A 19140-nucleotide genomic window follows, 5' to 3' on the forward strand; every position below is an offset into this window, starting at 1 on the left:
CCACCATTGACTATGTTTTCATTTCTTCTCTTCTCGGGGATCTTTTATTAAAATCAGAGGTCGTTAAAACTATATATAGTGACCATTACCCAATTTTAATTTGTTTCAAATCTATTAAAAAACATGTGAAGATAGGGGAAATTGGGGCAAAAAATCTAACGGCATCGACAGATAGGCTAAGGGTGGCTTGGAAGGGGATAGACAACCAGGGCGTTTTAGCTCGTGTCATTAAAAAACACCCTATATTAGTCCCGGTTTGCCTCTCAACTGACAGCCCTGGGTCTGAAATTGTTAACTCATTTTGTGAACTCTGTAAGGCCATAAAAAAGGAAGTTTCTAAACCTGTCCTAGCCCATAATAACAGTAACCCAAGGTGGTTCGACACCTCATGCTCCAAAGCCAATCGGGAACTTAGGGCCGCTCTCTCAGCTGAACCGCGTGATTTGGCCCTGGTAAGGACTCTGAGATCTACATATAAACACACCTTAAGAATCAGATCTGAAGAGCTACTAAAAGACCACTGGGACTCCCTTGTTCGCACAGCAGCTTTAAGAGATGTAGCCGGGTTTTGGAGGGCGGTTAAAGACCTGAGATCATTGGGCTCTAACATTACCCCTATAAATTGTAACATAACAGGGGATGTGTGGGTTGACCATTTTTCAAAGATCTATGATGCCTCTGGTTACCCCCCAGAAACTGTTTTTTCAGTTAGGCCCTTGAACATCACGCTGTTGGAGGTGGAGGATGCTATTACTGAAAGTGCTGGGAACAAAGCCCCCGGACCCGATGGTTTATCCATAGACCAAATTAAATCTGAACCTGATTTTTGGGCACCTTTGCTATGCAATGTTTTTAATAACTTATCTCACACCTCTGTCCCGGTAACATGGTCTAGCAGCACCATTGTGCTAATTTTTTAAAAAGGTGAGAGACTTGATCCTGGGTGTTACCGCCCCATATCTTTAATTGACAATACGTTAAAGGTTCTAGGCAGGGTCCTTTTTAATAGAATTAGAACCTGGGCGGAAGAAAACACAATTTTACACTCGTGCCAGTTAGGTTTCAGAAGTAAAGTGGGTACGGTGGAGCAATCTCTAAACCTAAACCTGCTTATGGCCAAATACACAATTGCCAAAAAATGCCCTTTATATTTTGGGTTTATGGATTTATTTTCTGCTTTTGATTTTGTAAATCGTTCCCGTTTATGGTCAGTTCTGTTGAATTATGGTTTAGATGAATCTTTAGTTTACTTTTTGGCCCACCTTCATAGCAATTTGAAAGCCCGCGTTCGCATTAACAATGACAGCGAAGTTTCTAATGACATTTTAATCGGCAGGGGGGTCAGACAGGGTTGTGTCCTGGCCCCCCTGATTTTTATTTTGTATATAAATGAATTGAGTAATTCTTTGAGCAATCTTACTAACGATGTCCCACAAGTAAATGGCAAACCTATCCCCGCACTTCTCTATGCGGATGATGCGGTCCTTATGGGCCGAACACCCAATGCATTGCGTATTTTAATTTCTGGCTTTGTCACGTATATATGGCAGATTTGGGCCTATGTACCAATTTTAAGAAATCATTTATAATGACATGTGGCCCAAAAAGTTATAAAATAACACAGATTCTATCAGGGGACAATATTTTAAAAAGCACTTGCACTTTTCCCTACCTTGGCTTGTTATTCTCCAATACTGGATCTTGGCAGCCTCATGTTGTCCAGGGAAGGAACAAACTGTGTAAAGCCATAAACTCTTTAATTTCCCTCCGCCAACCCACCCAGGCAGACGTGATCACATCATTGTTACAAATTTATAGAACACAATGTTTACCCGTAGGAACCTATGGTGCTGAGGTGTGGGGTTATTCGAATTGTACTCAATTACAGATCGAAGAAAATAGATTCTGTCGGAAGGTTTTGGGGGGTTATAACAGCCCCAACTTATGTGTGTCATAGGGCATTAAACCTCCATTATATAGAGGACTTTATAAGATCCAGACCTGCCCTCTTCTGGATAAAAATCTGGAGGAATTCCGCTGCCTCTCTGTCCCGTGACATCATCTCGGACTGCTTAAAATGTGAGAGGGCTAATCTAATAGCATGGCTTAAGGCTGTGGAAAAAAGCCTATTAAGTGTGGGGCATGGGCATCTTTTTACCTCCCCCCAACTAATTGATTGCTCGCCTAAGAATCTAATAAAAAGGGCTTTGTATGATTCTTATTGTAAAGAGAGGGAAAGGGGTGATTTTGCAAAGCCATCTACAATATGGTACACTTCCCTTATGGAGCCATGTGACAAGCCGCATGCCCTGCCTCAGGGCTATCTCCGCATAAAGCTAGGTAGGTGGAATAGGAGCTTGCTATTTCGGTTCAGGGATGGAAGCATTATAAATCTACTTTGCTTCCCGTTAGGCTTCAATAAACATGTGGAAAAATCTAAGCTGTCCCTGTAACCTTGGTGGAAAACAAAGCTTGCTCCATTTTACCTTTTTCTGTGGTTTTTATGGAATGCACACTAAGCACTTTTTAATACCGTACTGTAGAAAAAATGCTCTGATGGATTTTATATTAGCTTTTAAAGATTTATTGAGTCTAAAGACGGGCGAAGCAACTTTTAGAGTGAGTTGCTTTCTCAAAGCTGCTGTCCGATCCCGCGCTTCTCTGTTAATTGACTGAGATAATTCGCACTATGCACTTTTTTGCACATTGTACATTTGCACTAGCGGTTGCCTTTTTGCACATGATAAAGCTATCTATTGCTATGAATTTGTAATGTTGCAGGCTGTTATTTGTCTATATTTCCTTTTATAAAAGTGCTATTAACTTTTTGACTGAGTAACTTGCATCATGCTCTTTGCACATTGCACATTTTGCACTAGTGGTCGCCTTTTGCACATGATAAAGCTATTTTATTGCTATGAATTTGCAACTCTGCAGGATGTTAACTGTCTATATTTTATCTTTTATGACTGTGTTATTATCTTTGTTGTGTTTGACATGTACTTTTATGGATGTTCTACAATCCGAATAAAGATCTTTTGACTTGACTTGACTTGACTTGACTTGACCTGTCAGCTTCCTATGCGGCCAATCTCCCCGAGTCTTCATTTCGCTGCATTGAAAATCAGCATCCTTGGCACCATTCCTAAATGGCGGCCACTATAATCTCTCCTTTCTAAGAGAACTTAGCACACTGCTCTCCTCTCTGCCTCTCTGAGAGAACCACGCACACCACTACTGGACCACATTCTGTTTGCCCCTCCCAGCCCATATTGCTACTGCTCCCCTTCTAATGCAGCCTCCCACCTGTGCTGCCAACAGTCGGGACCACTGATACCTAGCTTTGATAATTGACACCAAATTCCACCACAAGATGACAGCTGCCTGGTGGCACTGCTCACATGCAAATTTACTTCCATGAACTTCCATTAACTGCCGGGCCGTCCCGGTACAGCACCTGCAGCCAATGTTCTGTTTTCCCTCCAGTTTAAAGACCACCCCCAATTTCCTCATCACCTCCAGGGTGACAGAGAAGGGTAGGACACCCCCGAAGCAGCGTGCTAGAAACCGTGAATATAATGGACCACTGCCTTGTGATACTTTAGCTTCTAAAAAATCTTTAAGGTCTTAACTTGACCTTATTCGCCCCAGCTTTGTTCCACAATTAACATGGTCTCTGTCATCACCTAAGATGTCAGTAGCTTACCAAACTTAGGTAGTACTGCTGCATTTTGCAGGCATTAGCCAAAATGGTATTTTTTTCCTGGTTGTGATTACTGCATTACATCACTTGTCTGTCACCTGCTTGTTTTGGATGTGTGCCTTTCATTCCACTTTTACCTATACAAAGATAAGCATTATGGCATGAATTTATCCCACCACTTCTTTTCATTAAGGGTATGAACGGTGAACACTCTTTGTGTATACCCATTGCATAATTTTGCACTTATATAATTTTCTTTGCTGTTCTTTTGTAGGTCAGGTTTTAGATATTCCCAAGAAAAGTATATTGTGAGGATTTGGGTGTATGCTTGGGGTACCTTTTGCTAAAGTTACATATAATTTCCCCAACCACAAGTAAGTTAGGTTTCGTTATTTGGTCCTGAAAAAGTACCCAGATCGATAGCAACACTTGAGGCAAAAAACATGTTGACCTACATATACTCTTTTTTATTAGTTGGATAGGACCATTACTTCCACATTCAGCCACCCATTGCCTTTTAATCATAACAAGAGAACCCACGTATTAAATTTAGTTGGGTATCTCTAGGTTATATTTAACAACTTATTCACATTATACCAATCTGCACCTGGAGCATCTCGACTCTACACCTCAGATCAGCATCTCTTGCTCAAAAGACCTCCGGCAAAGAGTCCCCTTGAGTGGCACTTTAGGCATTGTACTGCTGGCCCAACGAGGAGCTGCCAGATGATGAAGCATGAAACCCTCACATGTGTGTGAGGGCTTTTGCTTGTGAGCAGTCAGATCCCTTGATCTGTTATCTCAGTTTCCCTGACCTAGATCCTGCCCTTCCCTCCTCCCAGTAAATGCATATCTTTAGTATTACAAAGTAAACCTTTTGACAGGTCCAAACCTTTCTTTTTAATACATATAAGCCACCTCTAGATCAGGCCCTGGACAGCCCAGAGGGTAGAGTGCAATGTATTTAAAAAGTTGGGCATGTACTTTTATTTCTACATGTCCTGATAGTGAAAAAGTCTTACATTTGTTTTTTATTACGTCAAGGCATAACTGTCTCCTGTGATAACATTGGAGATGTCTTTTTACATTTTATAAGTGTAATTTCTAAATGGGAAGCAATTACTAGTTCATGTTTGGTGTCTCTGAAATCGCAATTGAAAATCCTAGCTTATAGTGATGGTTGATTTTGAATTGGAATACTGAAAATGACACTATTAGAAAGTTGCCATTTTCTTTCTTTAGCCATTTGGTGCATGCAACCTGTCTCTGGTCACATGATTGGGCAAAGCTGGCAGTTGGGCTTTTTCTTTTCCTCCCAGACAGCCACACACAATGGTGAGCTTAGCTGTGACTGAAGGGGACATCACTGGAAGGGTAGGTGGGAGATGCTGGGCTCAACCCGACTTTCACTTGAATAGGATGTGTCCATTCTCCACACAAAGTGCTGCATACTCCCTGTAGTTAGTCTAAATTCAGGGCCAAAGAGGCAGGGCATCTGTGCACTTCAAAGGCTTTCCTCTAGAACCTTCTCCCCAGTTCAAAGGCACAACTGTGTATAAATACTGGACCTCAGACACCAACTCTTAGGTAGAGTTCTGGAACTGTGGATACTCTGCCTGGAAGAAGGATTGATGTGCTGCTACAAGGACTGTCAATCTGCTGGACTGCTGCTCTAAAGGACTGCTGCCATAGATTATCCCCTTTTGCCCCAAGTGCATGCCAAGCCAAAAATCTTTATTGTTTTTCATTTAACCAGAGGAATATATGCTGTTGTGGTGTCCTGCAGAACTATTGCTACATGACATGGCCATGCAGTTCCCTCCACCAATTCAACAATGATCTTAGAGATGGGCTAACTTGCATCCATATTCATGAGAGTATGTTGTTTGCCACTGCTGAACTTCACTCTGTCGATTAACTCTGGTGGCCTCCCTGAACGTATGGCCACTGAAGGTTCATAAGACTCGGAGATCTCCTTCAAGCTGACTCATGAAAAACTGAAATGACTGAAAGCCTACAGTGTTTGTTTCCTCTCTGGGCTACTCCTCTATTGAACTATGGACAAAAATAATCCTTTAGCCAAAAAGCAGTGCCACAACAGGGGACAGCATCAGAAAGAGGCCACAGACATATGTTCCCCATCTCATCTTCTCTAAGTCACAGGAACATCATAAAGCACAGCCAGACCGAACAGTTGACAAACCAGGAGTTCACAAAATGAAGGCCACAGGAATTGCCTAGGGCAGAATATATTTAAGCATTTACCACATGTGATAAATATCTTCTATTCAAGGTTTTCATCATGCAAATGAGACATGACATGCAGAAACCTTTTTAGTTCACTGATCTCATGACCTAGATTTACTGAGGTTTTGTACCATTGCAAAGTAGCACAAAGTATTTACTTTCCAGCTAAAAGGGTATGTTCCACTGGAGAGCTGCCCTCTTCTAAGCACAAAATCACTTGGCACTACTTTGAGATACTTTGCTCTGCTTTGTGTCAGTTTGTATCAAGGGGGTGGGAGCAGTGGGATATTACTTAGACAGATCAGCACAACGTTTGATAGGTTGTGATGTAAAGCCAAACCTACTATGGTAGGAAGAACAGACTTTGCATCAAAAACCAACACATCATTATTGAAGTGGTTAACAAATATATGTCTCAAAAACACCCAGTTATGGTTTGTGTGCTGCACACATGCAATGCCTAGTATCCTTGTAAGTGTGCCTAGGCATAGGAATTTGTACTAGACGGGTATGCTTCCAGTAGAAATGCTATGGTAGAGAGCGCACACTGCCATCTGCACCATGGTGTAAGGCTGTGCAGTTTGCAAAGCAGCCTAATTCAAGCACCAGAATTGAAGCTGACAGCAGCAGCAGACCAATCCTTCTAGATTTGGCCCTATGCTTCTTGTTCCACTTTGCGCAATACAGCACTGCAAATTTGCTCAGTGCTTTGCATGATAAAAATTAGTAAACCTGGCTCCACATGTCTTGCCATTTTTTAGACACCTTCTCATTTCGGCAGGTTTGACTTGCTGGAATATGTCAGGGTAAAATTGCAAGGGTGTGATAATTAGCACACAATCTGTAATTTCAATTGATGTGCAAACTCCTGTTTGCACAGGGATTAGAATTTAGCTCTGAGGTTGTGATAAGGACTTAGGGACAGATGTACAGAATTCCAATTAATATTTCCTAAATATTGAATCCTAAGAAATTGCTTTTTCAGAAATGCTAAATGGAATGTATAATAATAGCGATTTTTACTGAGTCAGAATCGCTATTAAGAATTTGCTATTTAGGAAATGCAAGCCCATTCATTCCTATGGGCCTAGGGCCCAATGGCATGAAAGGATTTGCATTTCCTAATTTGTGATTTCTTAACAGGAAATCTCACCTTTGGGAATGCAAAAGCATTCCAACTTATGGGCCTAATGCCCCCCTAAAGTAAAGTGGAAAAAAAGAATAGACTGAGTGCTCAATTGCCATCGGGGCAAGACTACGCTCTTTGGAACAGGAAAAAATGCATTTTATGTGCATTTTCAAAATTGCACATGGTTTCCATTGACTAGGAGTCAATAGTAATAGCATTTCCTCAATGCCCAATTTGCATTAAGACAATGGTTTGTGCTTGTGCTTAGGAAATTGCAAATAGGTAATCCCTTTTTGCGATTTCCTAGTTAGGGAATCGCAAAATATGATTTTCTTTGTGCATGTCTAAAGGCTATTTAGCATTTCTTAACAGCTTGAAATAGCGATTAGGTCAATTAAGAAATAATAAAAAGCTTCGTACATCTGGCCCATATATGGTTACAGCTCTCCCAAATCGTAGATGCTCTCACTCATGATCTAGTGCACATTCACAATCTTGTATTTGTCAAAAACCTATGATTTAAGGTACCCAGGGCCAGATGTAGGACGGCAAATAGCGGTCGGTAACGGCCGATTTCGGCCGTTACCGACCGGTATTTGGAGTTTCAGATGTAGGGGGCCAAAATATTACTGAATCTGTAAATTTACCGAATCGGTAAATTTACTGATTCTGTAAATTACCGAATCGGTTAATTTACAGATTCGGTAATATGCGGTAATATACTGAAAACAGTGCCACAGGCCCTTAATAATTCGTTATTTATCATCAAATACTATTTGATGGTAAATAACGAATTCCTGTGTACATGCACATCTGTGCATGTACACCTGTGCCATGTGGCACACATACATGCCCTAAGGGCATGTATGTGTGTCACATGGCACACAAGCCTGAATCCGGGGTGCAACAGGGTGTCAAAGTGACACCCTATCGCCCTTGTAAAATCGGTAATTTTACCGAATCGGTATTTACCAATTCGGTAATTGCCATTGGTTCCTATGGGCCTCAAGGCCCATAGGAACCAATGGCAATTACCGAATCGGTAAATACCGATTCGGTAATTACCGAATGTTACCGATTCGGTAAGTATTTCGGTAAAAATACCTACATAGCATTTACCGATTTGTAAATACCGAATCGGTAAAATGCGGTATTTACTAATCGGTAAATACTAATTACCTACATCGGGCCCCTAGAGATCTTGTCTATGATCTGGTTAGTGGCCAATACTTTTCAATGCACATTTCCAAAGACATGCTTTTCTAAAGAACAAATCCATTTAAAAAGTGACCAGGAGTGTGTTAAAGCGGCAACACTTCTCTCGAGCTGCGAAAGTACAATTCAGACACATCAGGCTCAAATAGATGTTGCGGGAAGAAAAAGCATTTGAAAATTGTTTCTTGCTCAAATGGCTAATAAAGAACACATAACCCATCAAAGAGAGGTGAAAGATATGAGAAATATTGTTGGATTGCATAAGGGTTCCGATGACTTCTGTTCTCTCCAGTGCTTCCATTAGATGTAAATGTAAATGTATGTGTCTTGTAAAGCGCACTGCTGCCCTGAGGCGTCGTGGCGCTGTAGACCGCTGGGGAACCCGTCCTGGCTATCCCTGTGAGACGGTCCCTACTGGGTATCTCCAAGGTGAAACCAGCATCCCCGGCGAATGTGGGGGGCCGTTGTAGAGATGAGGCAAGCTAATGCCCAGAGTTGCCAAGTGTGATCCCTGGTTAGAGTAGGCACCGAGGCGAGAATTATCGAGTCCGCTGACCCTGGTCCACGACCCTGCCGCGTCGGGAATTGAACCCTGGTCCCGGGCCGTTCTCTACTTCTGGGTCTGCCGCCTCTAACCAGTGAGCCACACCTCTCCCTTGTGATCCACAGTCCAATATCCACAGATCCCTGGTGGATATTGTTGAGAATCATTAGCTCTTCTTTAAGTCCTAGGCTGATGACACCCAGTTGAGAGTGGTAGGCGGCTCCTGGAATCATCATTCATTGCAGGCATGCAAGAAAGACCTGGAGATATGGATGACTTAGTGCTAGATTAAGCTTAATGTGATAAACAGTGTCAACGTTAAATACAGACTAGGGATGTTATCACATTGTTTGTATCCCATACAGATTAGCCAATTGAGTATCCTCAATCTTGAGGAGGCTTCTAAATCCTGAGTAAAAACTCTTTGTGTTATTATTGATGACTCAATCCCCATGGAATACCAATACAAAACAGATATTAAGAGCCCTGCTTTTATTCATGGATGTCTAAGGAAAGTAATCAACTTGATTTCTCAAAAAGTATTAGTCTCAGTAGCAGGGGCAATTGTGAATGCCAGAATAACTATGGAAATGCCCTCTATTTAGGCATTCCAAAAAAGTGTATGGTCAGAATGCAACAAACACAAAATATGGGCCTATGGTTGTCTATACCCTAAAAATGTGAATCATGTTTCGGTGGCACCTAGCAAATAATTAGAAACAGCAAAAACTATAATTCTGGTGCTATCAGTATTTAAAGGGTGCCAAGCAACTTCACAATTTCAAATACCCATATTCTTTATCAAAGAGCACAAGCCATTTGCACCTGAGAGTCCGATCCAGAGGGCAAAACTGTAAAAATAAAATGAGTTTCAGACTTGTCCACCAATGGACAGAAAATACAACATTTGACCTGACATGCATCCAATGCCCATTTAGACCAAATACAGTTATTGCCAACGTACCTACTCTGAATGTTATGTACAATGTCTTGGCCATGAAGGTTTTGATATAATCAAGCTACACTTTAAATGTAGGGTTACATTTGTTTGCTAAAAATGCTTCAATTGTGCCAGCTGATCGGGCATTCCTATGCATTTCAATTGAAATAATCCATAAAGCATTCTTGGACATTGTTTCACAAGTATATTTAAGGTCTACAAATGGCACACAGGGGGCAGACTTTTTCTGATTTATATATTTTCACAGTAAGAGGTTAAATCGGAAAAGTTTATCAGTGGTACTAACATTTGCTGTGAAACCAGTCTGAAAGGGAGAAATTACGTCAAACGTTGTGGACCACAATTTAAATTTTACAAAAATCGTTTTACGAACAAATCTTTTGGAAAATATCTATTAAACTAATATGGCAACACTTTAATAGGTCTAATCAAGACTTTTTTTGCAGACAAGTATCATTTCCATTGCAAGGCAGGCGTTAGACCTGACATTCTTGGCATGGTATTACCCCAAACCTTTAGACTTCACCCCTCCTGTTTTGCTGAATTCGTTTTTGTTGGCTTTAGGACCTTGAGCACTTTACCATCTGATTGCCACATTTAATTTACTTCTAAGCTCCTAGTAAATGATACTACATGTACCCCGTGCTGTAAATTAAGTGCTTCTAATGGGCCTGCAGACCTCATTGTGCGACACACTAAAGTAGCACTTTAAAACATGCCTCAAGTCTGCCATTGCATCCGGTAGTGCAGTTTTAAACTGCAACTTCCACCTTGCAAAATAATCCCTTTGTTAGGCCTAAACTTTCCTTTAAAAAGTTATAGGTGACCCATAGGGTAGGCCCTATCCGCTCATAGGGTCGGGTGCTTGCAATTAAAAAAGTAGGACATGTGAGTTTTAAGTTTTACATGTTCTGGTAGTGAAAAACTCCTCAAGACGTTTTTGACTACTGTATTGCCTATGTCTCCCATTGTTTAACACTGGGTTACCTTATTACATTTAATACGTGCTAAGAATATTGAGAGCAGATAGGCTCGAATGATTTGTAATTTAAAATCCTCTTTAATGGCAAAGTTATATTTTAAGTCACTATTCTGAAAATTGCACTTTTAAAAAGTTGGCATTTTCTTGTCCTAACCATTTGTGCCTTCTGCCAGTGTCCCGAGTCACATGACTGTGAATGGCTCTGCTGTTGGGGTTTGTGTATTAGTCCGGGAGTGACACAAAGGATATTAGGTGTGGGTAGGATGGAGCATCCTGCATGGATGGCCGTGGTGGAGCTGTGCTGTGCCCATTTACACTTCAAAGGGCCTGCCTTCAGCACACAAATGAACATGACACCATCCTTTTGACACCCCAGGCAGTTCCAACCCTTGACAGGTGAAGGCATACATATTGGATACTCCCGGACCTGTTGAAGATTGCCAGAAGAACTGCCTTGCTGTTTAAAGGACTGGACCTGCTTGCCTTTTTTCCAGGCTAGCCAAAGTGACTCCAGCTGTCAGTTGGCTGACCTCCTTTGTGTACTACAGGGACACAACAAGTTTCCATCTGCCCTCCCTGCAATTGCCCAGCTGACCAACTACATATTGACCAGCTCAAACCTGCCTGGACCTACGAGGTGGCCCCTTGAAATCCTGGATCCTTGGCTTGACACCACAAGAAAAAAGTCAAAAATCATGAAGTTTGGGATCTTCGCGATGGCTGACCAGCTCTTCAGAGCAAAATCCTCCTCTTTGCGGACTCCTCCAATGAGAACTGAACTTTTTGCACTTGACCTGAGAAGGTAGCTCCTCAGCTGGACTAACCTGACCCTGTACTCAGCTTGCACTTCATCACAGCTGGCCTGATCAAGTTACTTTCCCCTGGTCTGGTGGGAGCAGGTTACTGCGAGTGGCGCTTTTTGCTTCTTAGCGCCATTTTCACTCAAAACTTTAACATTTTGTATCTCTGGTTCTACTGATAGGATTTGTGTCATTCTTGTATAATTGTATTTATTTAAACCTACTCTTATGTTTCTGCATTGGTTTGGGATTATTCTTGTGTTTTTTCTCATCACCTTGTTACTGTTTTTTGTGTGGTTTATAAATACAACACATATTTCCTTTAAGTTAAGCCTGACTACTTTTCTGCCAAGCTACCAGAGGGTTTACAATAGGTTAACCTAGTGTTTTTTGCGGTTCACCCTGACAAAAGATTTTGATTGTTTCCTGAGTGGGGCTTCCACCCCCCTGTTACCAATAATTCACTTGCTTACACTAGGACCTGGGCATGTGGGACCGTTTTTGCTACAGTATTTCAAATGCCCATTATATATGGTCCTCAGAAATCTGGAGGCTTGGTCAAGGGGCTTTATAACTTTTTAAGCTGCTCAAAGCGGTGTTGATAGGAAGAGGTGTGGCGCCGCGGCTAGGGGCGACTGACTCCGGAATCTGGGTATCACGGTTCGATCCCCGGCACCGGCGGCAGATTAGCCCAGCACCATGTGACTCTGGGCAATAGCTTGCTTAATCTTCCCAACGGCCCCCAGCCCCTAGAGACCCTTACGGATGAGTGTGCGCTTTACAAATGTGGATTATAACATGAATACCGAATTCAATACCATTTTCACTTTTAGTCATTAGAAAAAGGAAGGTCAGCCACCCTATAGTGTGCTGAAAAGTATTCCATCCATGCTTTTGCAATTACATGTATTTCAGGCTTAATAGAATGATGGATACAATCATGCAGTATGATTTGCCGAAATAGTCAAGCATTTTTAGGCTTCAAGTCACTAAGCCATGCTGACCACATATCCTGGACTATTGAGCTCTTTTTTCCTTTATTCATTTTTTATGTAGCCTGCATGCGTCAGCTTTCTCTTCCCTGCCAGGCTAGTTTATTACTCATTTTCAATGTACACGTTTCAGAAAAATACTTGTGTAATACAGTAAACAATGAAGCATGGATATCTAATTGGGATGCATCACCTAGTGGGAGGTCCATGGTTTCTTCTAAAAGTGATTCAATCTCACCATACATAGCTGGTCTGCTTTCAAAATAGTATCCCACTTAATCTGTCTCCGTTCACGGACTAAGCTAATTTTTTAATCAACTGTATGGTGGGTCACAGGCTTTTCGAACCATTTCACACTGAACAGTAATTAGCAGGGGCTCCTGGTCACGGTCTGGCGTCTTCAGAATTACCATATCTAACATATGACACCCAGGGGTGCTTTTTAAATTTTGGCCTACTTGGGCTGTCAAATGTGGTTATTTCATTGCAAGCCCACAACACATTTGTTGTTGCTCAAGTCGCCATTTGTGAGACCATTGCTTTGGATTGTGTTACCTTAGCATTTTGGCATATAGTAGGCCAATATTCATCCTTTAAAATTATTTTACGTATGTATTTTAAATTAAATCAATTTTTATTAATAAATAAATAATACACTTTATTAAATTTCCCTATATTTTACCTATTGAGTGATACCTGCTGGGACATTGTAGATCTCGCAAAACAGGTAGACATTTGCGAATAGTAAGCCTAATACTTCTAAATTCAGCCGTATGGTTCACCCTTCTTACATTTTAGGGGATGGAAACTCTTAAGTCTACAATTAGGGTTAAATCTCAACTCAGAAATGAGGAATTGCAAAACATCTTGGTGTTGAAGTTGGTGTACATGTGAAAATTTACCTATGTGACCTGGGCGCCTAATCTTCCTCTTTTCGCATGCAGGCTGACGACGTTCCTGTTCCATCCTGTTCCTGGTTGGTTTGTCAATTCAATGACTAGACACAATAGTATGTTACCATACAATCTTTCGAAATTCTGTAGCAACCACCATTGTATCATGCCATAAAAAAGAACCTCTAAAAATGTAACCAGGAAATCACTTAAGCACAGACGGGCATTCCAAATTTCGAATGTCTAAGACCATGTAGAATGCTGACACTGAAACGTGTTTAATGTCCTGCTTACGTATAGTTAATTCCAAAATCATATTTGCCATTCCTATTAATAATCAAGAATACAAAAGGAATATGAACTAAAGGAGATAACTTTGCGTGTTCAATCACTTGCTAATAAAAAAATGCAATGCAGTTATATGAGATCGTGCTCAAAGTATTAAACAAAAAGATTATGCTGTTCCTCTGAGATGAGAGACAAAACATAGGGAATATGAAGCAACCTGACCACGAAGGTTCAAAGTTGGGAATCCATTGAATTGGATTATAATGCCTTCACACACCCTGTCATGTGTCATGCTTCATCATCGGGCTGCTCCTCGTTGGGTCGACGGTGCAATACCTGACGAGCTCCCTATAGTAGGGGCACTTTAGCGGAGATCTTTTTCCAACAGCCGTTTGGTGAAGTGCGGGGCTTTGTGTGTTTAGGTGTGTATTAATGTTAGAATTAAATGTAAAATAGGGTTGGGAGTACCTACGACAAGAACTTTAATCAAGAGGTCTCCTACCCTATGTAAAAACAAAACTATAAGGCGCAAGGCTCAGGTAATGTCTTAGGTTGTGGCGGTCTTATAAGTGGTAGGTCAACATGTTTCTCGCCAAATGAGTAATCTGCAGACGATTCGTAAGGACCAAAAAAGAGGGGGGGGGGTAAACTATCTACAACTAAAACTCAGATGGTGTTGTGTCTACACACTCACATCACCCATAGGACTAAATCATCGGATACCTGGTAGTGCTGGAACTACCCAGTGTTATGGACTAGCCAGGCATCATAGTACCCAGTAGGTAATAAACATGACGGGTTCCTCATGTAATTTGTGCTAGTCGCACGGAGTCTGTAGACCTACCCACTCCTACCGTGCTCAAATTGGAATATTGTTTAAACCGGTGGCCCTGGCATGCACAACACATATTGTTTCTTGGTTGACTATTGATGCCTTTGAGATCACTTGAATAAAAAAAGTCCTGGATTATGTATTTTATATTGCTTCCTTAAAAATGCAAATATTTACCCGACATTTTAAAACCCTCATAAACATACTTATCGCATGTCATTTATTTGTCTTTAAGGCTCCACCACAACAGCACTTTCTATGGTGAATAAAGGGCAGTGTCTCCTAATAAACACAGCAAGCATTCTACAGCTTCGACAGCAGATATCACAAAGGTAAGAAAACATGCATTCTGAAAGGCAATGGGTCGGAGAGTGGGAAAGTAGGTGGTGTTGGAATCTTTTTCTAGATTAATAATAAAAAGGAATATTCGTACCTGTGACTTAAAACTTTAAATTCTAAAGTTTGGCCTTCATATACCCTCCCCTTGATAAGCATGTTTACCATTTCAATCCTGAACCACCACTTTAACAGCCTGATTCATCAAGCTAAATTGCACTCACAAAGGGCAAGATTCTCAGAATCTTGCCTTTTGCGAGTGCAATTTTTGCATTTGGGATTCATCATCCCAAATGCAAAATTCGCTATTAAAGAATTCGCAAATTTGCGAAGAATTGCATTTAAGGAATCTCTATTTGAGATTCCTTAAATGCAATTCATGAATCATTTTAAAATTGCGAAATTGCAATTGTGGGCCGCTATTTACCGAGAGGTCAGACCTCTCTGTAAATAGCAAAAACTTAGAAAAATGCATTTAAATGCATTTTTCTAAGTTGCATGTTACACACACACATGTCCTTTGGACATGTGTGTGCGCAACACCAATGTAGATTACATTTCAGGGGTGCTACAGGGTGTCCTTTGGATACCCCTGCACCCTTGAATTTGCATCCTTATTTGCGATTAGCAAATTGCTAATCGCAAATAAGGAATAACTCCCCATTCATTCCTATGGGCCTGTAGGCCCATAGGAATGCATGGGGAGTTATTCCTTATTTGCGATTAGCAATTTGCTAATCGCAAATAAGGAACATGTAGGAATCACAATATTTTTTGCAATTCCTACATGAATACCTTTTTGCAAGTCCTTAATAGCGATTCCTTATGATTCGCTATTAGGGGCTCGCAAAACGGGAGAATGATGAATCAGGCTGAAAGTCTGGCTTGATAGTGCAGTTGTCTGCATGACCCTTTGTGCCAATATTTAGAAAGTGGGCTTTGGTTCAGCCCCCTTCACCCACTGGTAAAAAACGTTGTCAATCACATCTTGGATCTGCTCAGAGGAGTATTCATTTCTCCACTCAGGCTATTGGCTGTTTGGTGTATTGTTTCGCTCCCTGGGAAGTACTTCCATTGCAAAGCATGATAGACTACATTACAGCTGAAAAGTAAGTGCTGTTAACACTCATTCAGTTCTTTATTTCACACATAAGGTTCATACAGAAAATATTTTTCTTTACATTACCACTACCACTATTACCACCATGACTACCATTTCACACAGCCACAATTAGAAACACCACTATTACTGCTGGCTTAATTATTATCACCATCACCCCTATAACCATCGCCATAACCATTATTACTATTACTGAAATCATTATCGTTACCCAGGGCTGAACTGGGAACAGCAACCATCCCTGGCGGGGAACATCGTTTACGAGGCGGTTTTTACACCGCAGTGCCCTTACCCCGCAGCTATTACAACGCAAGTCGTTACTACGACTTGCGCTGGATGGCGCTGTGGGATAAGGAATCTTGCAATTTTATATTCCAACACCTTCCCTACTGTTACGGGGACTGGTGTTGGAATATAAAATTATAAGATTCCTAAATCCACGCCCTCCAACGCAAGTCGTTGTAACGACTTGCGTTGTAAGACTTGCGTGGTAAAGGCATGCGTTGTTACAACATGCGTTGTAACAACGTACATCCATCCCTGGCAGATTGCTGCTTGACCGGCCTTGGAAGCAGGTGAGGGGGTGCCAGCAAGAAGCACCTACCCCACTTTTGTTACAGGGGGCCCTTAGTTATGAAACTGGCACCTATGGGCACAAAACCGACCCCACCCCTCCGGCCCACTGGGGCAATGCCCGGTGCCTGCTATGTCCAGTCCGGCCTTGTTGTTTCCACCACTTTCATTACCAATATCAGTACCACCACTGCCATCTTGTCAATATTTGCAGTTGGTTGTGTGTGTGAGAGCATTGAGTATTTTGTGAAAGCGTGTAAGAGAAAAGGTTTTGTCAGCATGTTTCTGAGAGACGTATGTGTGCTATGAGAATTGAGATATACACTGAAAAATATCAAATAGATGTGACTTTAATGATGTAAAGTGAGGCAAACCGCCTTCCCGGATAACTGTGTTTGTGGACATCACTCTGAACCTAATATGTGTCCTTTAGGAAAAACGCTGCTCGTTTATCCAGAGATAGAAGAGGCAGCAGGGTGGGGGGTTGGGGGTTCCTAGGTGTTTAATGGTAACTCTCTCAAGTGGGGATTGCTGAGAGAATCTAATATGTAACCAACCCGTTGTTACGGGTGGAAAGGGAGAGAGACCCTTTTCTTTATATAGCCCTCACTCACTCTAGTAGTTATATGCTTCATCATCGGGCTCACCCCAACTCCTAAAGGTAGGAGTGGGCTCAACCATCTTCCAGGGAGCATTTATGATAAGCTGTATGGGGGAGTACTGTTAAAGATAAAATTCCTCACCCACTCCTATGGTATCCTTTATTCATGGAGTGGGAGGGAAGTTTAAAAACACTATATTTGGGTATCAGGTTGTGATGGTCCTATGACCATAGAATAGGCACCAACATGTGTCAGCCCTCCTTAATGGCCTAAATAAGTCCTGGGCTTTCGTCAGGGTGGGATGTAAAGAGGTTACTTCCCCAGAGATGTGAGTGCATTTATGCAATTTGCATAGGGCACCTCTAAGTGTAAAAGTAGGAACAAGCCGAATACTTGTGGCTGGTTTCATATTATTATTATTATTATTATTATTATTATTATTATAGGGGCTTGTAAAGCGCCTGGTGACGCCTCCCGGCGTGTCCCCGCGCTGTGGAGAGAGAGCTTTGCAGTGTGGAACAGAACAGAGATTTAGAGAGTAAAAAGATAGGTTTTTAACATTTTCCTAAAGGATATTTCATCACTCTCTTGTCTGATGTGCATAGGGAGGATGTTCCATTTTTTGCTGTCAGAGTACGAAAGGATCTGCCTCCCATTCTAGCTTTTTTAGGGCGCGTTGTTTTAAGTAGACCTGTACCCAAAGACCGTAAAGCTCGGGTAGGTACGTAGGGTGAAGCTAGATCAGACATATAAGGGGGGGCCTTGAGATGGATGATCCTGTGGCACCAGAGGAGCGCTTTAAAAAGTATCCTCTTGCTAATGGGTAGCCAGTGAAGGGCAACGAGGGAGGGTTTAGAGGGAGCTCTACGAGGGAGTCTTAGCACAAGTCGTGCAGCTGAATTTTGCAGGACTTGTAGCTTCCTCATGTTTTTAGCCGAAGTGCCCAGCAGCAGCACATTCCCGTAATCTATACGGGAAGTGACAAGTGCCTGAGTCATAGTGCGCCTGGCACTTAACGGTAAGAGATCCAGAGTGCGATTCAAGGTTTTCATGACTCCAAAACACTTCCCTACCGTTCTTTTGACATGGCTGTCATAGGATAGTTTATTGTCTATCCAGACACCCAGATTCTTTGCTTCCTGGCTAGGAGTAGGTACAGGTCCCAGACAGGAGGGCCACCAATTATTAGTCCAATTTGTATTATTGCCACCTATTATGAGCACCTCGGTTTTTGTTCCATTTAATTTGAGGCAATGCTCATTCATCCATGCAGCAAGCTTGCACATGCATGATTTAAAATTATCAGCCGCGGAGGAGGGAGCTTGGGAGAGGGAGATCATAAGTTGAGTATCGTCGGCGTAGGAGACAAGCTCTACGCCGAACGATTGGACTACCTCTGCCAATGGAGCCATATATAAGTTGAACAGGGTGGGACTCAGGGCAGAGCCCTGAGGCACCCCCTGATCTAATGACATGCTGTCCGAAAGGAAACTTCCCCTTTGGACCTGAAAGCTTCTGTTCGTGAGGAAAGCTTTCAGCCATCCCAATGCCTCTTTGGTGACCCCCGCTTCGTTTAGACACTGTAGCAGAGTGGAATGTGCTACAGTGTCAAACGCGGCACTCAGGTCCAGCATGATCAGAGCCATGGTCTTGCCCTCATCTGCTCCTTCCCGCAGAGTTTCAGTAGCTCTCAAGAGTGCTGTCTCTGTCGAGAAGCCAGATCTGAAGCCCGATTGAGAAGTATGGAAGGCGTTTCGGGCTTCAAGATGGACTGTTAGTTGGGCATTAGCTACTTTCTCTGCTAATTTAGCAAGATAAGGCAGCAGGGAGATAGGTCGTAGGTTCTCCATTATGTCCTGACTAACGTTGAGTTTCTTTTTGATGGGGAACACTATTGCTTTTTTCCAATCTGCGGGTAGACAG

The 19140-nt window shown here is 42.0% G+C and overlaps 1 protein-coding gene across 1 annotated transcript in view; it reads left to right on the plus strand.

Moving 5' to 3' along the window:
- Window positions 1-19140, plus strand: part of LOC144828121 (molybdenum cofactor sulfurase-like) — a 650078-nt gene that overhangs the window by 562453 nt on the left and 68485 nt on the right. Inside the window, exon 12 of the mRNA XM_078686242.1 lies at window positions 14822-14918. Coding sequence (XP_078542368.1) covers window positions 14822-14918 — 97 coding nt within the window. The remainder of the gene's footprint in view (window positions 1-14821; window positions 14919-19140) is intronic.

This window comes from Lissotriton helveticus, chromosome 4_1 (assembly GCF_964261635.1).
Source record: "Lissotriton helveticus chromosome 4_1, aLisHel1.1, whole genome shotgun sequence".
NCBI lineage: Eukaryota > Metazoa > Chordata > Amphibia > Caudata > Salamandridae > Lissotriton > Lissotriton helveticus.